Source organism: Aspergillus nomiae, assembly GCF_001204775.2.
Source record: "Aspergillus nomiae NRRL 13137 chromosome Unknown contig00520, whole genome shotgun sequence".
Classification (NCBI taxonomy): domain Eukaryota; kingdom Fungi; phylum Ascomycota; class Eurotiomycetes; order Eurotiales; family Aspergillaceae; genus Aspergillus; species Aspergillus nomiae.
In genome coordinates, this window is record NW_015378575.1 from 1 (window position 1) to 20,808 (window position 20,808).

The window sequence follows — 20,808 nt, forward strand, 5'->3', positions numbered from 1 at the left end:
CCAGAGGGAGGCCGGTCATATGGGGGGCGCTCATATGGCGGACGCTCGCCAGAAGGAGGCTGTTCGTATGGAGGGCGGTCTTGGGGTGGCTGTCCGTATGGCGGGCGGTTGTCATACGGGGGGCGGTCATAGCCTCCGGGAGCCTGCCCGTATGGAGGCTGTCCATATGGCTGGCCATACGGGGCTTGAGGGGGAGCACCGTAGTACGACATGGTATAGACAGACAGTTGGTGTAAAAAGAAATATGGGAGAGAGGGAATAAGAACTGTGAGATAGAATGAAAGCAAGCAGGTTGGGCAGGTTTAAATATATCGCTCAATCTGGTGAGGAGGGGAAAGAGCAGCCCTAGTCAGGTCTCAATTCACTACACCCCTGTATGGAGTCTCCAGACGCTAAGTTAATGACAATGAGACCTCAGGAGCCTCCGCGGGCGCGGAGGCTTGAAAACCATTCGCTAGCAGTGAGATACATATCACTAGAGTATCCACTACATTACTGGTTGCATGGGGAAGTGTCAATAGTCTGGCGGGTGGTGGTGCTGCAGATCTGGCCTCTCAGATGCAAAATTAGGCAGATACATATTTGATGGCCGAATTTCATCCATACCCCTGATTGTTTCCAATCCCACAGCGCTAAATGAAGCACAGAAACCGACCTCAGAATCCAATGGGGGAGGGACGTGCTTCATCCTCCCGCCACAGGTTCGACCTGCCACTCTGAGGTCTCTGGCCGTTGAGAGCCGTGTTTCATTTGAGAGAGATAGTATGACATGTTCGATCATGGGCATCAACCCCACCATACCCTACAAAAACGCTGCCTGTGGAGGGTCCCTTGGCGCCACTAAAAGGAATATCTGACTTATGATGACACATCCAATCGGAGTCCCTTTTCTCTAGGCATCAGCCACACCGGCGTATCACCATTGAACCCCTCCAATGATCCTTGCTGAGTTGTGACAAGCCACAAATCCCGCATCCATGGATAATGGAGGGGTTCTCCATCCTCACAACTGACGCCGAGTCCTTGCACCCTACAATTTTAAAATGACCATAGGTCACATGCTGTCAGAAAATTATCATGTCCATAATATCGTGAGGAAGAGAAAAGAATCCGATAGTACGTTGTATTGTAGTTGCTAGAATTACGAATAAATTGGACCAACGGGGGTCATGCAAGAGTTCCCCCGGCATTGTCGGCATCAGAACATGAGCGACGTGAGCAAAAAAGACTGGAGACTCGCCACGTGTGACTCAGCCAGTGGCTGTGGCTATGCGCCCAGCCACAGCCCGTTCCGGAAGATTCCTTCAAAGTGGATCGAATGTGGCCTTGTGTCTCCTTTTTCTTCTTGCTGGCATCGTGTTTCCATTGTGGGATCTTGGCGTTGAGGCCGTCTCCCCAGCAACTGCGACTGTTCAATATTAAAGCGGAGCATCCTTAATTGGGCGGATATAGGAAGGTGGGCTCTTCAATATGAGGATCTCATTTTGATAAACTGCTCCGTATTTATGGTAATTTAAATTATTTGATTTCATGAACGGAGGTATCCTAGCCATTCATGATATATCAGTACATATTAGCTATTGCACCGAGCGCCTGTAACTCAATGCTGGTCTGCAACGTAGTTGGTAAGGGTATACAAGGTTCAAACTAGCATGGAACCTGAGGTCCTGAACAAGGTGTCAAGGACGTGTATTTGACAGCCATAAGGTGTGTTTATACCTGCCGTCGCTTTGTTGTTACTTTCTCTGAGATAAACTGTCTAGTCGAGATATCATACCTAGTATCATGATGGTATTCCCGTCGTGACTAGTGGTATATTTTTCTATGCTTGAGGAGGGCTTTTTTTTGTATCGAGACTTCACAGTGAATATAGGATAAGTTCCTTCTGCGACTGTCAAAGTTCGTAAATCCTATTCTGGCATTCCATGTGGAACTATGTACAAGGAACTATTCTCCCGGTCTCTCCCATCTTATGGGTCTAGAATCTCAAATATAAGTGTACCCAGGACTCCCTTGCGATATAGTGCATGATAACGCCAATCCGAACATCCTGTCGCAGGTCGTATAGAGAGTACTCGTCGGTGATATTAATCTACCGTAAAATATCTTAATAAACACAGGAACTCATTATTCCTCAAGGTCGTATGCACTTTTAAACTTATCATATATAATATTGCATACTGTTTAAGGAACTGCTAGAATGAAAAGACAGATTACTTTCGGCACAAAATCTCACCATGCAGCATTCCAAACCAGCCCTGCTCCGCATCCACAAACTCCTTCCATCCCTCGGAGATGCTTTCTAATTTGTCCTTGGTCGCAAATCCCTCCTCGAGAGCCGTCGTCGCAAACCCAGACGACCTCGCTCTGGCTCCCATTGATCCACCCCAGTATTGTCTCTCCTCGGGGGTACTAAAGCACCACGAGCCAGTGCTTTTCTGAATTTTAGACTGCCCGAATCCGGCCTCCTCAGCCCAAACATGAATAATCCGCCCCGGATGTGGATTGCCCCCTTTAGCCTTTGCCATTCGTGCAGTGATATCAAGCCATGCCTCAATGCCCTTGTTTTCCGGATACCAAGTCATAACCGATGATTCTCGTGCTGCGACGAGTCCACCGGGTTTCACCACGCGTCGCATTTCCTGCAAGGCTTTGACTGGGTCTGCAATATGCTGTAGCACCTGATGGACGTGAACGATATCGAAGGTATTATCGGGGAAATCAAGGGAGTGGATATCCCCCACTCGGAATTCAATGTTCGTCACGCCTTTTGATGATGCCAGCTCGCGGGCCTGATCCAGGGGGTCAGGTACATATTCAATTCCAATAACATGGCCTTGGGGTGCACGGCTTGCGAAGTCAACACTAATTGAGCCAGGGCCGCAGCCGATGTCGAGAATCTTGGAGGTAGGGGTTATATGTGGGAGAAGGTAGGCAGTGGAATTGGACGCAGTGCGCCAATTGTGAGTCTGAAGAACAGAGGTTGAGTGATCGGTTGTATAGACTCCCATTGTGATTGTTGTACTAGAATGTCTGATTTTGTTACTATTAAGGTTAATGAATGTTACGATGAAGGTCGAACTTGGGAACGTTTATATAGTAGACGAGGTCGGGAGGGGTCTGGTGGAGAACTGGGGACTCCGAGACGGAATTCCGATAGTGACGTGCCGCCTCGGCATTAGTCGCATTAACAACCATGGATATGGACACAGACTCCGAATATCATCATCCCGAACTCATCCGCCGACTGCACCCATCGCTCGATTCTTTCTCTGCGCTCAGCTGAGCCCGTCTCCGCTGATCTCCATAGTTCTGAGATCTCCAACATCCCATCCTCCCACCGTAAGAGGTGTCTATCATATTCCCTGCTCCAGGTTTCCCGGTCTTCGGCTTCCCATAATGCCTTGTTGCCCGGCGCATACACTCCTCTCATTTCATCTGCCACAAAATTTGGAAGTAGCCTATCTGCGTTGTACACGCTGCTAAAAAGGTACATAGTGAAAACAGCGCGACGCTTGGCGGCGACCACAATCCAGGACTCCCACGTCGGCCGAGCATGGGCTAATTCTGCGGCGCAGAAGAGGCCATTCCGGGCAGTCCGGAAGGCCATCTCCATGAGGGTGATCATTATCTTATCATTGACAAGGGATGAACCACCTCGTGGGGAGAAGTATAGCATAATTGTATACAGTAAGTAGGCTTGGAAAGCTGCGAGGAGCTCGTAGTCATTTTCAGGATGCTGGAACTATTAGCTTCCCACAATGTCACAAAGAACGTTTCAACGTGTAGAGATACCTCTTCAGCCAGTCGTTCCATTTCCTTTTCCAGCGTACTCATTACCATCATCTCACTTCCTGGTACCGCCTGTTCCCACATTCGTACCAGACTGTAGCAGTTTGCAAGTGATCGAGGTAATTCTTTCCTTTCAATCTGTGAGCGATGAATTATGGGAGGAACATCCTTATCTTTCAGCATAAACCGTGGATAAGTGCTCAATATCCGTGAAATGTACTGCAACGTGTAAGGGTGGTAAACCTTGGGTATCTCGTCTTGCCCCAAGGGCGGTAGAATATAAGGTCTCAACCAGCGATCTCGAATATCCTCCGCATTAGCGCTCGGTACTAAATCAACCGTTCGAAAATCAAGCCCATCTCCGTCTCTCCAGCCACTGGTGGCTTGTCTCCGTACATGAAAGTGACTAGACGGGCTCCAGGCTGTACTCGAAGGAGTACTGGCAAGAGGCAGAGGAATGGGCATGGCAGACGTTGAATCAAAACGAGGTGTAGAATATACTGCCGAGCTGGGGTATACGGCAGCCCCAGCGTTTTCTGTAAGACTCCCTTCTCCAGGAGGGGAGTCTTGTGTCAACGCTGAGGCAGAATATTCGCAGACACGACCTGTCGATCTACACCGCGAACAGGCAGGTTTTTCGAGACTGCAGCGAACTTTCGATTTCGTGCAGCTATTGCAAGCCTTCTTGCGTGGGGGACGCTGTTTGGGATGATGGCTTTCTGATGTGGGCATGGTTTGCGATACAGTTTGGTAGACTTCGGGAATGATGTTGTCCTCGGCAGGTTCGGAATTCCGATATCCTTGGTGGCATTATGCGACTACAGGCGGGTATGCGGACCAAGTATGTATTTTTCATATCAGCTTGAGTATTTTGCCGAGGTCTAATTACTCCTACCACCAAAACTGTTTTTCTGCACAAAACATTGCAAGGCTTTCCATGTCACCTAGCAGGGATTCCAACTTTTCATTTGATTCAGTGATTGATCTTGAAGTATAGAGCAAGAAGAATAAGCGCTCCATGACTGTGTACCGGAGTAATCCAAAAGAAATCCCAGAGTAATATTCGATTACCTGATGAGAATATTTACTGATACGTGATACTGGTGTCATTCACTCGATCCGCAGAATACTCTGTCTTCACATACACGTCAACTTAATGGAATGGACTTGAGCGATTTTCACCCATACCATATTTTAAACGCTGCGAAGCTCTGTACCACCACCTGCAACCACATTTAATCGGAATCACAAAAGTTGATATCGGAATCTTCCGAAAATAGCCATACAATTTCATTCTGTCAATCATTAGCTAAATTCCGACAATATGGTAACTCATACTCACACCATACCATATATCAAGGAACACTATATCTCTTTCAAGGGGAGTAGTGCGTGGCAGCGCTTTAATCCGAATAAGACTCAACTGATTGTCAGTGTAGGTTAAGTAAAATCGTAGAACATTATCATCCTGGAAGAATATCTCTTCTATATCCGGCTGTATCTGCGTACTCTCGTACCATCGACCTAGGATGCATATTGCATCATCGTTGTAATAAAGAAGGATTCCTGTACAACGAGAATTCATATAGCAAGCTTTGATTGTGCGAATGTTTCTAAACGAGGCTCGTGAGGAGAACCGAAGGTATATATCAGTTCGCAAGAGGTCCACCACAGGAGAATCCGGTCTCATTTGTGGTTGAAGATCGCGTTGTAAGTCTATTGGGGACTTAAGTGGCTGACAGATTGTTCCCAAGCTCGTGAAGCTAGGTAGGCCAGGAGACACATCATAGTAAAGGCCGAGGATTTCTCCATCTTCTGGACCATATATTTTCTTCATCCTGGTTTTTAAAGGCGGAAGAGAAGGCCCGAGAAAGTATTGTCTGTCTTTGCTGGTTGTAATCTAGGTAAGATTAGCATGTGTTTCAACAGAATTGGCTATACATACAGCAAGATAACGATTGTACAACGAATCACTTTGATGCCAGTAGACATAAATCGACGTTATAGTATCTGAGCAGTCAAATTGAATATGGATAGGGCAACCGTGCTGTTCGCCATACCACGATACCGTAGAAGGCTGCTCTCTAGGTTCTGTAGAACGATGGTGGGTTCCCAAACCAACAAGTCCTTTATCGGAGCAAAATGCGGTGATTCCGTACAGCAGCTGATTCTTTCGTAGAGGTATGTATGTCATATATCGCCGAGACTGGGTTGCGAAATCGAAATGACGCGGCCAATCGTAAAATAGCTTCGGAGAGAGTCAACACAGCTTGTCGCAAGGCACCGAAGATAGCCAAAAGAAATCATGTCCGAATGTCAATTTGTCGTGAGAGCTGGCCATGGAAATTTTCCAGACCTAGATTGATATCAGCCTCAAGCACTATTCTCATATGAAAGGCTTCATACATCCCAATCAATGTCCACGCAGACGGGCCTTGTTCTTCGACACGAAACAACATGAAAGAGCTTGCTACTTTCTAAATCGTCCACATTGCTCGAACTGGCTTCAGTCTCCGTTAAGAACTTCAGCTTCTGGAGTCCGTAAGTACCCAAGCTGAAGACACAGGCAGTACTAGAAGCTGGTACTGAAACCAAAAGCGAAGAATTGCCCATGTGGCCGTAAAGTATGTGCCCTTGACGAATGCCGCATATATATGTCCCCTTCAGGATATCTGTGAAATAAACCACCAGCTCCCCATGTAAAGAGATAGTCGCACGTCCAGTTGAATAGGGAAGACATGACCAAATACTCTTTGCAGCATTCAGTGCAAGTAAACACCGGATAGCACTGGGGTTAAGGAAATCCCATATAATGACACCCAGCTCGACTGGCAGATTTCCGCATCTTCCTAACAATTCCAAAAGCATGCCGTCATCATTTTTGCGGCGAGGATCTTTAAACAAGGCGACTATTGCGTTAGAATAGAAGGCATATGTTCTATAAATCTCTTGCGGAAGCCCAGTCCATACGAGTGGTGTTGTTGCAAGGGTAAGATTTGAAAGGGTGCGAGGGATTGGAAGATCCACTACAGCTGCTTTGCAAAGACTGTGGATAGCAGGAGTATAGATTGCTCTCCTTCGCGGCTGACTATAAACTTGAATGGATAGTCCCTCCAAGTGGATCACTGGAGTACCTTCGAAGCTTATAGCTTGAGTCACAACTGGATCCTTGCGTGTAGGAAGCGATAAAACTTTATGGATCAGCGCACAGTTTGATTAACATTAGACCTCAGATACCTAAATAGCAGGGGATATTCCCACTAATTTTCTGTCCACAGAGTACGCAATGAGGCAGCCTTACATACTGGCAAGGCTTTTGCGCGGGAAGTCCCATTATATGACGTGCGAGATGGAAATACTGAGAAACTCGAATAGGTCGTCGATAATACGAAGCGGCATTATCTGTGATTTATGGACCTTGAGAGCGGTCTACAAATGTACACAGCAAATGATAATCGGTCTGCTACTCACCGTCTTTCTCTACCTTGCATCTCCCGAGAAAGTTAAACTACAAGATTTGATCACATTATATACAATAAGGTGGCATTTGGCAGCAAGTGAAGAGTGGAATATCATATCACTGAATTACTAGAGATAACGCTTATCTACCGCGCACTAGGGCAAGCCAGAATGGCATACGATTTGTAGTTAAAAAGAAAGGGGTCCGTCAACGAGCCCAAAAAGCAACAATCCCATCAAAGTCTTTCACGTCAAGCTTTTCACATCTCGATCCTCCTGGGTGATTTCCTTCCTCAAACGACAGGCAACCCTTAAGCTGATGGATGCTTTCGGCATTTTGCCCATTGTTTCGAAAATCATGCCCTTGAGAGAAGTACTGCGAGCGATCTCATTTTTGTGTGCAGTCGGATCAACAGACCAAATGTCCAGCGCCAGGTTGAGCATAGATCTAAAAGAAGTTAGGGATTTTTCAGCAGTCCGAGGAGAATTATTACACCTACATCGCCTCTTTGCACCGGCCCAAGCGGGCAAAGTGCTCGGCCACCTTATGGGCAACATTTGCAGTATAGAAATCTTTATCGCCAACCGTGGCGCGCATGTGGTCCAACGCTCGGTGATGGAATTCCAAACTTTCATCCCATTGGCTTTGTGCAGCACGGAGATTACCGAGTACAGAAAGAATCAGCCCAGTGCGGACGGATTCTCGATCATTTTTGCCCAAAGCCTTTTCTCTGCCGGCCAAGCTATCCAGCAGGAGCGTGTTGCACTCTTCAAGCTTGCCCTGCGCGAGAAGAGCCCAGCTCAGATTAGCCTCACCTGACCGGGGAACGTAGTTTCCGAGATCTTTGCGGATCTGCAGCGCCTTTTTGAGATTAGCTTCGCCCTCTTTGTACCGTCCGTCCTGGATGCGTGAGATCCCTCGTTCTGCGTAGGCGAGGTACAACCTCTCGTCCGCAGTTCCCAGCTCCTTGCAGATACTGGAAACCAAATCAAAGGAAAGCTGTTTAAATACGCGGCTTCCATTGAAATCATTAGTGTCCATGGCAATAGACCCTAAGCAGAAGTATATATCTGCAAGCAGCGAATCCCGATCTGGGTGTGCGGACGACTCGCAAATACCGCGAGCAGTTTCGAAGAAGCATATATGCAATTGGCTGGGTTCCTCATGAAAAGCAGCTCCAAAGACCAAAGGAGGTTATACAGCAAATCAAGGCAGGCTTAATGGAACACTCCAACACTGAAACGAAAATGATTGCGTTGCTAGCTCATTTCCCTTTCGATGATCATGATGAAGACGTATAGGACAGCTAATGTAGCTAACCATATTTATTGTTAATGGAGTTCCGTTTCGTATTTGACCATCGACGTAACAAATAATGTCACGGTTCTCCAGGCGCTCTCTATAGTCAATTAGCACCAAGAAAAACAGAATACCCCGAATTGATTTACGTCGCAGACGGTACAGCCTGTAAAGTGTCCACTGCTACTCCGTAGAGTGGTACGGCTCGACCCGAACCCGCCCCGAACCCACTGATTTCTGGGGGCGGGTTTGGAAGGCAAAATCCGCTACCTCTAGTACAGCGCTAGTACTCATAAGTCAAGAGTGCCAGGCGGCAAATGCCGGCAGTTTCGGTTTCGGGAAAAGCGCGGCCTCGCGTTATACAAGACAGCCTGAGGCACACGCGTCGTTGGTTTGCGTTCGACTGCTTTCGAAAGGATGATAAGAACAATCTTCTCAAGAGCCTTGTCGAGACAACATTCGATACGCATATATCAATCGTCAATACGTTATAGATCATGTGCCATTCCCAAACACCAGTACCATACGTCGCAGAATACTAGAGAGCTCGACCCGCGTAGTCGACGAAGTCGTACAAGGAGCGTCCAGTATGCCTTCGACCCAGTCAACATTGCGGCCGCGAATCGACCATCCAATCTATTCTCCTTCCTACGCCCTGATAGCGTTTCGCTCTCCATCTTCCAGCACGCGAATTCCATCGTCCCGTCCAGCCTTGGTGTCCCATGGCCCACCTCGTTCCCTTCCTGCTTACAGTCGAAATACTGGGTAGAAATGGAGGAGACGGCAAGGGCATATACCGAAGAACTTCTAGCCCAACAACCGGAAAGGTATCAAGCGAAATATATTGAGGCAATGATCGATGCGGCAGTCTCGCTACCGGTAATTGCGGCTCCAATGGGCAACTTGACGAGGATGAAGGTCCTCGCAAAGCTCTACGTCTTAGTCTTTATCAGTGATGGTGATTGAACGTGTGGATATTGGTTGATTGATTTTAGCTAAATTTTCGGCAGATCTGGTTGATTCCGGGAATGTATGCTCCGTCCACGCCGATTCGGGTCGTTGAAGCGGAAGGTTGACCTAGACACCGCAGCGATTGACGATGATACCCAATCATATCGAGGGGAAAGAGGAACAAGGACCAGAGTATACATTCTACAATATGTTGGCTAAAGAGATCCTCTCGGAAGATATTGTTAAGGGGAAACGACTGCTGGAAAGTTGCATATCCTGGATATCGGCGACCCAACAAACGCCCCCTGAGTCGTTTCCCACATTAGAGGATTATATGGCGTATCGGGCGGATGATGCGGGAGGATAGTACGTCCGGTGACTGATTTACAGCGAGCAACACTAACCCTGCCAGTGCCGTGTTCCGCAGTATGGAATTCGCTTGCGATGTTTCCTTTTCCGACACTGATTTCGAAGCCGTCGCGCGTCTCAGATCGCTCTGTGAAAAGCATTTCTTACTAACCAATGACCTGTACTCCTATGCTAAAGAAGCAGTCGCAGCACAGAAGCATGGCACTTCTGTCCTCAACGCCGTTAGAGTCGTTCAGCGCTTGATGAACATCTCTGAAGATTCGGCAAAAACGTGTGTTCGCCAACTTATCTGGGATGTAGAACGCCAGATGAACGAGGAATATCAACGTCTTCTTCCGGGTGCACCACAGTCGCAGCTAACATACGCTCAGGGTTTGATTGTCTGCGTTGCAGGGAACATGTTCTTCTCAGCGACCTGTGCTCGTTACGCGCGAGTCGTTGAGGGTTCGAGATTGCATACCTAGATCCATTGTAGACGTCATTGCACATATTGACCCTCGTTCGACAGTCTATCCAGTTAAAGTATATATCAACCTGTGAAGCACACCAATTTCAGTAGTGTACAGACTACCATAAACCCAAACACCAAACGACCATTCTATGCAAACAGGTATCCCCGAGGAAAAATAACAAAAGTAAAGAAGGATGGAGGGGAAAGGCTAAAACTTATAAACCTGTCCCTTCTCAAACCCCAGTCTACTCAAAATCCCGCTCTTCCCAACTAACGACTCCTCCATGGCAGGCGGCCCACAAACAAACACCTTCGCATCCTCCCCCTTCCCATCAACAACCCCCTTCAAAAGCTCCTCGGTCACATATCCCTTCTTCAATCCCTCCTTTTCCCCCTCCAACCGACTAATCGTATAAACATACTCAAACCGCCCAGGAAACCGCCGCTTATACTCCTCCAGTTCCTCCCTGAGCAGCAAATCCTGCTCGCTATTCACCCCGAACACGAGCTTGATCTTTGTCTTATCATTCGGGTTATCCAAAATCCCCCGGATAAGCTGGTAGATGGGGGTTATGCCGGCTCCGCCGGCTATAGCGTAGATCTGGGGGTATTGGTTCGGAACCCAGGAGAAACCCTTGAGGGCTGTGAGGAAGGTGAGAGTGTCCCCGGGGACAAGGGAGTGGATGTGGGTGCTTGCTTTGCCGTTGGGGTATTGTTTTACCATTAGTTCTAGGGAGCCTTGCTGGTCTGTTTCTTGTTTAGCTGTTGTCTAGTCTAGTATGGACGTAGATACTGGAGGAATCGAATCACTCACTCAGATCACCGATTGGGGTGTATGGTCTGATAACGGGTAGCCACCGGCCAGTTGGTCGGGAGAGGGTAAGTAGTGCCGCTGGTATACATTAGCAATTATCATATAGTCTCTCTCCCATTATGCAGAGAGAGAAACTCCCAAAGAGAACATACAAGTCAACGACAACCCACTCCTGGCATTCTTGTCCGGAAACTCAAACACAAGCCGCTTCGTATTATGATTCACAGCCTTGACACTCTGCACGCGCAGAGTCGTAAGCCCGAACCCGGAGAACATAACGGGCGACTCGTCTGATTCCGCGTGAGCCTGGGGAAGAAGATACGATCGAGTGCAATAGGCGCCAATGCCGAAGACAGCAAGCGCGGAGAACAGAGTAGTTTTTGTCGTTAGGGACGGGGGAAGTCGTCTGATTTGAGCCATACTCTTTATAAGTAGTAGAGATTGATGGTCCACTCAGCATGTACCCTAGAAACAGTTACATATAGGTCGAGGTACGCACATAGTGTCTATTTATACGTGACCTCTCTGCCCGACCGATAAGTATCGGACGCTACGGGTCCCGATCACCGACGGTTACACGAACTGAATTGTCCATCGGGAACTACTCCGTACGACACGGAATAATCTGTATTTATTCGGGCAATCAAGTTTAGCTGTTGCGTGTCTCACGGGCTCAATCCGGCGTTCGGTGGTCGTAAAGGCCGATGGATGTTGATCGGCTCCTGCGGTCATTCTCGGCTTTTGTCGGGTTTTGGAAATGGGTGCATATAGCTTACCTTGGAAATGCAATTATGGCACCACATTGTGGGTAGTTTTCTTAGCCACATCATGTCAGAAGTGGCAATGTGAGGGATAAACCGACCAGAGGTCTAATAATACACATTTTCTAGCAGTTTATCTGATTCCCCACATAGGGTGTGAATTGTTCAAGATATACGACGCGTCTCGCAGTCCACCACATGGAGGTCGAAATAAGCTCCAGAGCCTTAAGCATATTGCTGATAAACATATTGATCCTTAGCCTTGCTCTAGCCCATGCTTCTATCGGTTTGAGTGGATTAAGAGAGTAGTATGAAAATCCCGCGAATAAGGCGTTCGACGACATGCTAGCCACAGTATATATTGTGAGCCTATGACCTGTGGCCGTCTTATTATGTATCATGCTAACGGCTTTCCTACGTTTCTCTGTAAAAGACTAGCTAGTAATTCCATACCAAAGTTAACACAGTGGGAGATGATCCTCTTATTAGGGAAATGAATCCTAAGAGCAAGTTCTCTCCCTTAGTTAGGACGCGGAGAGTCCAGCGAGAGACAGTAGGGCCAAGACATCCGCTGCCAAGGGCCCTAAATGAAAGTGGTAAAGTCCTCACATGACGGGGCTGGTATAAATTCCCCCCGCACGTTGCGAATTTCCCCGCGTTTTCCTCTTTCTTGTTTTACCCGACAAATGGGGAATACCATCTGCTTTAATGTGAGCAGTTCTTCTACCATAAAATTGCAACTTCAATACAAAAAAATGTCGGACTCGTAGACTGGTCGCCAGCGATCCAGGCCTTCACATATCAGGGTATTAAACCCCAGCCGCGACAAGTCCCCCATGGCCAATCATCCATGTGCGAGCGTCGTTAGCTGTCTGCCTCTAAGTACCCAAAGCAATGGATACCAATAACCATGTTGGCGTTTGCCTACGAGCGACTCGCATTGTCTCTCGATGATCTTGTCGTGCGTCAGCATGAAACTCGTTATCCTACATTCTTAAAATACATTGTAAACCTGGTAGAGGATGCTGGTGCTAGAAGCCAGCTTGGTAACGAGATATTGTGCTCTGGTCACAACAGCCCGCGTCTCTACGGACCTGCGTCTTCGATGTCATTATATATTCTCCCAGAATGCTTTTTCTATAAACATAATCACAGAGGATTAGATGAATAGGCCAGAGAAGACGGACCGTTTATAGCTCTCTTGGTTATTCCAATAGGTGGTGTCATGCTGTACCTCGGGTCCGGTGGCTCCAAACTCCCATCCAAGCTTGATCTTCGTCCACTGCATGAGATGGCTGGCAACTTTCAGATGACCGACATCCGTTGGATGACCGCCCGGAGAGATATCATTGTGCTGGAGAATGCCCTTTGTGTCGAAGTAATGCACGTATCCATCCTTTTCAAAATACTGGTATACCTTCTGAACTTCGGATTCATAGATGGGTTTCTGCACCCAGGTTGAGCTGGACTTGACGAAATTACCCCAGAGGGACTACTGATATCAGCAAAACCGATCACTAGACGAGAATGGGGGCGTACCATGAGGACAATCTGTGCATCAGGCCAAACGCTATGCACTTTCTCCACCATTTTAACGTAACTCTGGTAGTAATTGTCGCTAGGAATATTGTTCTTGGCCCTGCCGTCATTCGTGCCCAGGTTGATTATCACTAGGTCGGCTGCACGATGAGCGGTGAAATTCCATGATTCAGGCTTATCACCGAAGGCCGCATTCGCACGGTCGCCTGCATCTGAAGCGTGGGACCATTGATACGTCTGCGGGGGATGGTCAATAATAATCATTTCGTGGTGAACGGGTCGTATACCATGCCGCGAGCATCGCCGCCATAACATTGCTTGTCTACCAAGCATATTCCGGGGTACGCCTTTCGCAGTTAGAATGACGGTAGTATGTTAAATAAGAGGAACACATACCGTTATCGTATATTCAGCATTGCCCAAACCAGCCGCGAAGTTAAAACCCCACGAGGCAAGACCCTCGTAAGTAGCGTACTGCCCTGATGCGAGCCTTCCAGTCGATAGTCAGTAAAACCTTTAGGTCTTGTCCAGAGAATTTTGAAAACTAACGAATCTCCAATTATTTCCACCGTCCTATTGAACTCTGCGGCTTTTACCAACCGCGCGTCCGAAGCAACAGACACGCCGTTAATCTGAACTGTGTGGATTGTAAGCAACGAGCATGAAGGTTGAGCCGATAAACTTATCCATAGCCCCAGTTCGTGACTAAGTCGATCAGTATGTGCACGTATCATGTTCAATTCTGTTAAAATACCTCGCATTTCAAATGTCTTGTCATCTGCATACTCTGTTTCATTCAGTGCCGACGATCCAGGCTTGACGAACTGATAGGCTGAATCGGCCGTAACGTTCGAGAACTCCCAATCAAGCCCACCAATCCTATAAAGTCAGAAAATCAGAAACAGTCCCACAAATAACCCAGGCTCACGCGTACCGATAAGCGACAAGCACATTCTTTGACGTATTTTCACCAAAGCTCACGGCCAGCTATTGATACCTGTCAGCCACCGATAGAGATCAAACTCCAAGCAGCAGTACAACTCACCTTATCGCCCGTAAATCCAAACTTGACACCAGGAACACTGAAGCAATCAGCTATCGTCATCAGGAAAGAATAGCCAAACATACGACCACCCTAACAAAACATATTAGCGTCAATCCTAGAAGAACATGTATTCCCATCACTCACAAGAAGTATAAGTACTATCCCACCGCCCCTTATATGAGATCTCCGACGCGCCAGCCTCGTATATCTTCCAAGAGTCATCAATAGAAACCTCCTCCGCTTGTCCAGGATAAGGATTCAGCCTCGCCTGCCCATTCTCCAAGATCGTAGCAGCAGCCTGGAACGCCAAAGCTAACGCCAACAGCGAAAACCGCATTTTAAACACCAAGATGCAATTGTGTCCCTCAGATTAGACACACAGAGACGAGAACCAAATAAGAAAACTACACCATCGAGCAAAGACCATCAGATTTTAAATCCAAACTAGCGTCATGCAAGGGAATGCACTCCTGTCTTATCTCATTTGTGTAGAAAACCTGAAATCGTTCGGTGGCTGGGATGATATTTACTGAATAAATCCTAGATTCATTCAGCAGTGCGATGGCACGCCAGCTTTCTCCATTTTTGCGCTGCGTAGCCGATTAAATGCCGAGTTGGGTTGCCAATCACTTCCTTTCTGAGGGGCTTATTTGCTTTCGGTGTGGGTCGCGAAGTAATAGATCGCACAATGCGGTCAATGGGTGGGCTGGGGATTCTGCTTTGCGTTCAATGGCGATCAGGGGGTTTGTCTCATGTTTTGGCATCCTGGAATATGATCTGATATCAACAGGAGCAAGGGATGGAGAATTCCACAGTCTAGGGCAGACACGTGACGTCATGGATGTGCTTGGGAAATTAGAAGTGACTAAGCTGTTGAGACTTGGATGTTCAGATAGTAGTCCTTAGCCCGGTTTTTTATGAACATAATCTTAATGATTTGGTAGTCATATGTAAATCTGGTGAGCCACTGGGTTAGATCAGCGGATTGATCTGGTAGCCAACTTGCATTATGTCGTACAATGCAGGTATAATATATCACATATGCAGCTCGGTGAATGGATCATCCTCTGTGGTACTGCTGGCAGAAAGGGTATGAGCAAGAGTAGGAAGGATCTCGACCGTCTACTTTGTGCATATAATTAGGTCTAACATGTGAATCAAAAAGGTCATTCAATTCGATCGATCACAAGGGTCCCTTTTGCGATCTCGTTACCGATCCCAAGGAATATATTGGTGTTGCAATAAATTCGCTGATTAGGCAAAGCAGTTAATGAGATACCTTGTCTTTTAGTATGCACTGAAGGAAGTTCAAACATATGGCTGGATTGAATACAAGCTGCCTTTGAAAACACTGCCTTCTCTCGCTCCTTCTATCCATCCCTCTTTCTTGTTTGCTTCAAGAACTCATTGGGCCACACTTTTGAATCCCAGCTCATCGAAGTGAAAATTCAACCGATATGTGGACCTCCAGTAAACGACTCATGTCCCATAGCTGATCATCACGAGACAATGCCAGTCATCGCCGACGCAGTCTTATGACAGTTTAGATGACTGCTCAGGCGCGAGCTTAGATAAATGGGCATTGGCCGAAGTGTTGCAACTTCCCCAAGATGCCGAGTGTCAATCATTTGATGTTTTGTATGAGGTACTTTGGAGAACATCCTGAGCTGGAATTCGTCTACGCGTTCAACGTAACTAGGTAACATAAGGCAGAGAATGGCAAGCCTGTACAATTGGACACAGGCTGGAAGCGTGGTACGAGCCGTCTCCCGCAAATCTACCTATCTCCGGCTTACCCCCGTGGAGAGTAATGTGATATTGTCAAGCCGCAACTGGTAATGGGTGGGGAATATTACGCAGAAAGCTGAACAACTGAGTTATATGTGGTTACACCATCTTACCACTGGGGTAAGCAGAACCAAGTCATATACATGATATGATGAGACTTTTCAACGTGGAGAGTTCAACCTTTTGTGTTGTGTTGGGTGGGGAGGAGTAAACTGCCACACTCCTGGCCCAGTGTGATCGAAAGGATATTCTCATGAGGTTATTCCCCTTTCACCTTATATCGAGAGTTGAGCCCAAGAAGGCAAGATCTATCCCATGAATCACCATCAAGGCCGGTCTTTGTTCAATGGCGCTGTGTTTCAATACCCATACAGCATACTATCGTTGTACTCTAGCTGGAAACGGAACGCTCTTTGAATTAAAACCATAATGGCGGACAAGGAAAATGGGCCTGGGGATTGCAGATACCGGGATACAGCACAGGGCGTCAAATCAACCCCGTTATGGAAAGCCTCGAAGATCTCAAAAAATCTTCGTGCAGTGTTTCCTAGCACCAGGACAGAAAACCGGCCGATGATACTTATAAAAAGGAAATACCAGGAGCTAAAGGAAAAGTTCAAGAACTTACGAGTACATTATAACCTTGGGATTCAGAAATTGCAAGTCTAAGTCACTGTCATCGAACAGCAAGAGCGTGTGATCCGATATTTTCAAGATATAGGGAATAACGATTCTCTACCTAGTCAGTTGAAACCAACTACGTTATTCAAGTTTCAATTCTACTAAGGTACCTTCCCCGCTTACGACGAATCCAGAAGAAGAATTCTATCCCCTTATCCATTTATCGGGCAGGATAATTGGGAGACAGGCCTGTTCCTGGATAAAGATTAGGATGCCAATGACCTGGTATAACCAGGTTTTCTTTTCGGAGAGATAATGCGGCGCCTTATATAATATTCATTAGTTAACAAATAGTTTCTGGTTCCGTCCTCGTTGACCTTGTTCTTAGTTTATCACATACATCGATAGCCTTCAGGACGTGATCCACAATTCAGTCTACATTGACCTCCTGGAGGTGTTCCTTAATTCATACGTGACAATACCTATGTACTGACATTATCAACTGGAATGCGAAGAGTTTCTTCCAGCACTCAGACGCCATTTACCATAATGAACTACCGCGTGGCAAGGCAGATGTAATCAAAAGTGGGTCGGCAGCACTAGGAATAAAATATAATTACTACAACGGTCTTCTTCACAAGTAGGATGTATCCTCTTACTAGGATTGTAAAATAACTATGAAATATCACATTCTAGACCAACTTCATATCTAATAGTTGCGAAAGAGAACGGAAGGCCCATATTGCCAAAATATTTCCATGGGTACAATCACCCGTTTAAATTCGGGACCTGGCTTCAAATCCACCGGTAAAAGTAGAAGTCTTAATATCCGGCGGCGTTTGCAAGATATCAGTAATTGCCTTCCCAAATTCTTTGAAAGCTACCGACTGAGCGTGGCTTTTAAGTGCATGTTCACTGGCATATCTTTCCCGATTGACGTCAGAATCCATGATACGAAGCTCTTATGAGACGGCTGATTTACTTACTTCTCGACAATTACCAGTTGATCCTTGCCCTTTGGTTGAACAGCATAGTAGAGGAGCGTTTCAGGTTCGTGAATCTGGACATATTGAGACAGTTTGTTGAAGGCTTGGATCAACTGCGAAATTGTTAGCGGCGAGTGAACTGGGGAGGATACAGGGGCTAAAGCTTCGCCCGGGTGTATTAATGTTTTCCGTACGTCGGTGAGCTTCCCATCTTGAGGAACAAGGGTCACGATATTGTGAATAGCTTCAGAAGGCATGGTATAACATAGACAGAATTTGTAGCTGCTATGGAAGATAGCAATCGTTACTCAGTTGCAAGGAATAACACCACAAAAAGGACCTGATTCAAAGCTTATGTATGGGTGAAAGGAAGTCTAATGAAACTGAGAGTGAGTTGTGATGTGATCTGTGCCTCGGAGAGATGGCTTTTTGTTCTCATAAACTTGACTGGTCTATTATAATCATAGTTCTGATCGGCGTTCGGATATTGTAATCAAGAGGAAATTGAAGAATATCCAGAAGCAAAACCGGGAATAGATTATGGAATCCATGCATTTTTGTGTATCGATATTATAATCAAAGAATCAAACACTGAGGGAGCACATGAGAGTAGGCTGCCTCGGTTAGTAAATACATTCATATGAAGTATAACCGTAGCATCGTATAACTGTAGCTTGATATTCTTTTCCTACCCTGTTTAATGTCTCCCATCATCCTTTTGTTAACAAGATGAGCGACAACAATCAAGAAAAGAAGCCATACGACCACGACACTATCATCATCGGAGCAGGCATATCGGGGATCAACACCGCATACCGCGTTCAACAGGAGCTGCCAAACTTCAGCTATGCGATACTCGAAGCCCGAGGTGCATTAGGTGGAACCTGGGATCTCTTTCGATATCCAGGTATTCGGTCTGATTCTGACTTATTCACATTTGGCTTTTCGTGGTACCCCTGGACCGCTTCTAGCCAGATTGTTGATGGCTCTGCGATACGGGAGTATATGCGGGAAGCAGCTGCTACCCATGGCATTGACAAAGCTATAATGTACAATCACAGAGTTGATACTGCTTCCTGGTCTTCCCCAGATCAACTATGGACCCTTGATATCACGCATAATGGCAACAAGAAGACCCTCCGAGCCCGATTCCTTGTTTTCGGTACTGGATACTACGACTACCATCAACCTCTTTCCGCCAGCATTCCAGGCTTGACGAGTTTCCGAGGATTGACCATCCACCCGCAGTTTTGGCCTGAGGACTGCGACTACGATGGCAAGAGAGTGGTTATCATCGGCAGTGGTGCAACTGCTATAACTCTCCTCCCGAAGCTCTCTGAGACCGCAGTAAAGGTTACCATGTTGCAGCGCAGTCCATCTTACATCATGTCGATCCCGAGCCAGACAAAGCGAACCTGGTTGACACGTCTCCTACCCACTAGCATGTTTCTCAAGCTGAACCGTGTCCTTAAGATCGTATTATCTAGACTGTTCTTTCTCTTCTGTCGCTCATTTCCGACCACGGCGCGATCGGTCCTTCGACGCCGAACCCTGCAACAATTACCAGAGGGAATACCGCACGACCCCCACTTCAAGCCTAGATACAACCCCTGGGACCAACGGCTATGTATCTGTCCCGACGGAGATTTCTACAAGAGTCTGCACACAGGAAGAGCAGACATAAAGACCGACACAATCAAGTTGATAACCGAGTCAGGAATCCAGTTGGGCTCCGGTGAATTTCTCGATGCCGATATCATCATCACAGCTACGGGGCTTAAACTCCAAATTGGAGCCGGAATCGACATTACTATTGATCAACAACCCTACAAGATACCCGACAAGTTCCTGTGGCATGGCATTCTGATTGAGGATCTTCCAAATGCCGCGTTGGTGATTGGATATGCCAATATCTCGTGGACGTTAGGGGCTGATGTGACAGGGAGAATACTCTGCCGTCTTTTGAAGCACATGGAAAGAGGGGGGTTTGGTGCGGTTATTCCGAGAGTACAGAGCGGGCTGACTCTGCAGCGCCGTAAGCTGTTGAATTTGAGTTCGACATATGTTACTGAGGCGGAAAAGGACCTACCAAAGGTGGGTGATAGAGGTCCTTGGAAGGCTAGGAGTAACTATCTTTCTGATCTTATCTTCGCCAAATACGGGAAGCTTAACGAGTCGTTGGAGTTTATTAGGAAGTCGGTTTGTGACATTGAGAGCGATTGTACTTAGTCTACTATATGGTGTCTTGGTTTGTATTGCTGTGAACTCCTTGGGCTCTTCGCCGAGATGACTATTATGCAATTCTCCGAGTGAAGTATATGATATACTCTCATAATAATAACCACTCACGCTATATGAGACATGGTCAATGTTTATCTCATTGTTTGAGATGAATCTCGGTATCACTAGATGGGAATCATCTTTGCGCATATGTTGCTTGACGTCTGTTCTTTTATACTCTCGCTCCAATATCTATTGCCATTCTTGCTCGTTCCCCTACTGAAGCCGGTGATTTCTTCCACCACAATAGAAGACTGTTATTTTCGATATGTCATGTACAGAGTAGTCCATTTTCTGAAGGATCACAGAGTGAAATGATCCTACGTCACCTGCCTTGATTTCTAATATCTCATTACTGCTATTGCTCGCCAAATAGAGGCAGGAAAAGCTTCGGCTGGTACTACCGGCGATATGCACTATTACCTGTCTCCAAGATAGCTGGTAAATACTGTCTCATGTAGTGCTTAGCTTGAGAATTTGTGCTGCGCATGCTCAACCGATGGACCTTGGCTACCGGATAATCTTTGATTACAATACCACCGGTATCAACCTATCTCAGATCCTCGGTCTGTAAACTTTGAGCCCAGCAATTTCGGGTGCAATAATATCTAGCCGGCTTACTTACTTACACCTGGACTCTTCCTATATTCCG

General features: G+C 46.8%; 8 protein-coding genes across 8 annotated transcripts; 2 read left to right on the plus strand and 6 right to left on the minus strand.

Moving 5' to 3' along the window:
• Positions 1-2,213: 2,213 nt before the first annotated feature.
• On the minus strand, positions 2,214-3,011 carry ANOM_010562 (class I SAM-dependent methyltransferase; the record flags this gene model as incomplete). Its single annotated transcript, XM_015555818.1, has 1 exon — positions 2,214-3,011. The coding sequence occupies one exon, from the start codon at positions 3,009-3,011 to the stop codon at positions 2,214-2,216; it is 798 nt and encodes a 265-aa protein (XP_015401848.1).
• A 176-nt stretch (positions 3,012-3,187) lies between these two features.
• ANOM_010563 (Zn(II)2Cys6 transcription factor domain-containing protein) lies at positions 3,188-4,524 on the minus strand (the record flags this gene model as incomplete). Its single annotated transcript, XM_015555819.1, has 2 exons — positions 3,188-3,739; positions 3,796-4,524. The coding sequence occupies 2 exons, from the start codon at positions 4,522-4,524 to the stop codon at positions 3,188-3,190; spliced, it is 1,281 nt and encodes a 426-aa protein (XP_015401847.1).
• Positions 4,525-7,497: 2,973 nt separating this feature from the next.
• ANOM_010564 (tetratricopeptide repeat domain containing protein) lies at positions 7,498-8,293 on the minus strand (the record flags this gene model as incomplete). The annotated part of the gene is made up of 2 exons (XM_015555820.1): positions 7,498-7,699; positions 7,752-8,293. 2 exons carry the CDS (start codon positions 8,291-8,293, stop codon positions 7,498-7,500), a joined length of 744 nt encoding a protein of 247 aa, XP_015401844.1.
• Positions 8,294-8,968: 675 nt separating this feature from the next.
• On the plus strand, positions 8,969-10,335 carry ANOM_010565 (uncharacterized protein; the record flags this gene model as incomplete). The annotated part of the gene is made up of 4 exons (XM_015555821.1): positions 8,969-9,509; positions 9,562-9,581; positions 9,642-9,868; positions 9,915-10,335. The coding sequence occupies 4 exons, from the start codon at positions 8,969-8,971 to the stop codon at positions 10,333-10,335; spliced, it is 1,209 nt and encodes a 402-aa protein (XP_015401843.1).
• A 195-nt stretch (positions 10,336-10,530) lies between these two features.
• Positions 10,531-11,556, minus strand: ANOM_010566 (cytochrome b5 reductase family protein; the record flags this gene model as incomplete). The annotated part of the gene is made up of 3 exons (XM_015555822.1): positions 10,531-11,069; positions 11,137-11,214; positions 11,289-11,556. 3 exons carry the CDS (start codon positions 11,554-11,556, stop codon positions 10,531-10,533), a joined length of 885 nt encoding a protein of 294 aa, XP_015401846.1.
• Positions 11,557-13,056: 1,500 nt separating this feature from the next.
• On the minus strand, positions 13,057-14,818 carry ANOM_010567 (SGNH/GDSL hydrolase family protein; the record flags this gene model as incomplete). Its single annotated transcript, XM_015555823.1, has 10 exons — positions 13,057-13,389; positions 13,437-13,673; positions 13,724-13,783; positions 13,833-13,926; positions 13,986-14,073; positions 14,191-14,315; positions 14,371-14,423; positions 14,482-14,518; positions 14,565-14,571; positions 14,626-14,818. 10 exons carry the CDS (start codon positions 14,816-14,818, stop codon positions 13,057-13,059), a joined length of 1,227 nt encoding a protein of 408 aa, XP_015401845.1.
• Positions 14,819-17,666: 2,848 nt separating this feature from the next.
• Positions 17,667-18,133, minus strand: ANOM_010568 (putative quinol monooxygenase; the record flags this gene model as incomplete). The annotated part of the gene is made up of 3 exons (XM_015555824.1): positions 17,667-17,849; positions 17,891-17,989; positions 18,071-18,133. 3 exons carry the CDS (start codon positions 18,131-18,133, stop codon positions 17,667-17,669), a joined length of 345 nt encoding a protein of 114 aa, XP_015401842.1.
• Positions 18,134-18,605: 472 nt separating this feature from the next.
• Positions 18,606-20,105, plus strand: ANOM_010569 (flavin-containing monooxygenase; the record flags this gene model as incomplete). Its single annotated transcript, XM_015555825.1, has 1 exon — positions 18,606-20,105. One exon carries the CDS (start codon positions 18,606-18,608, stop codon positions 20,103-20,105), a length of 1,500 nt encoding a protein of 499 aa, XP_015401841.1.
• Positions 20,106-20,808: the final 703 nt, after the last annotated feature.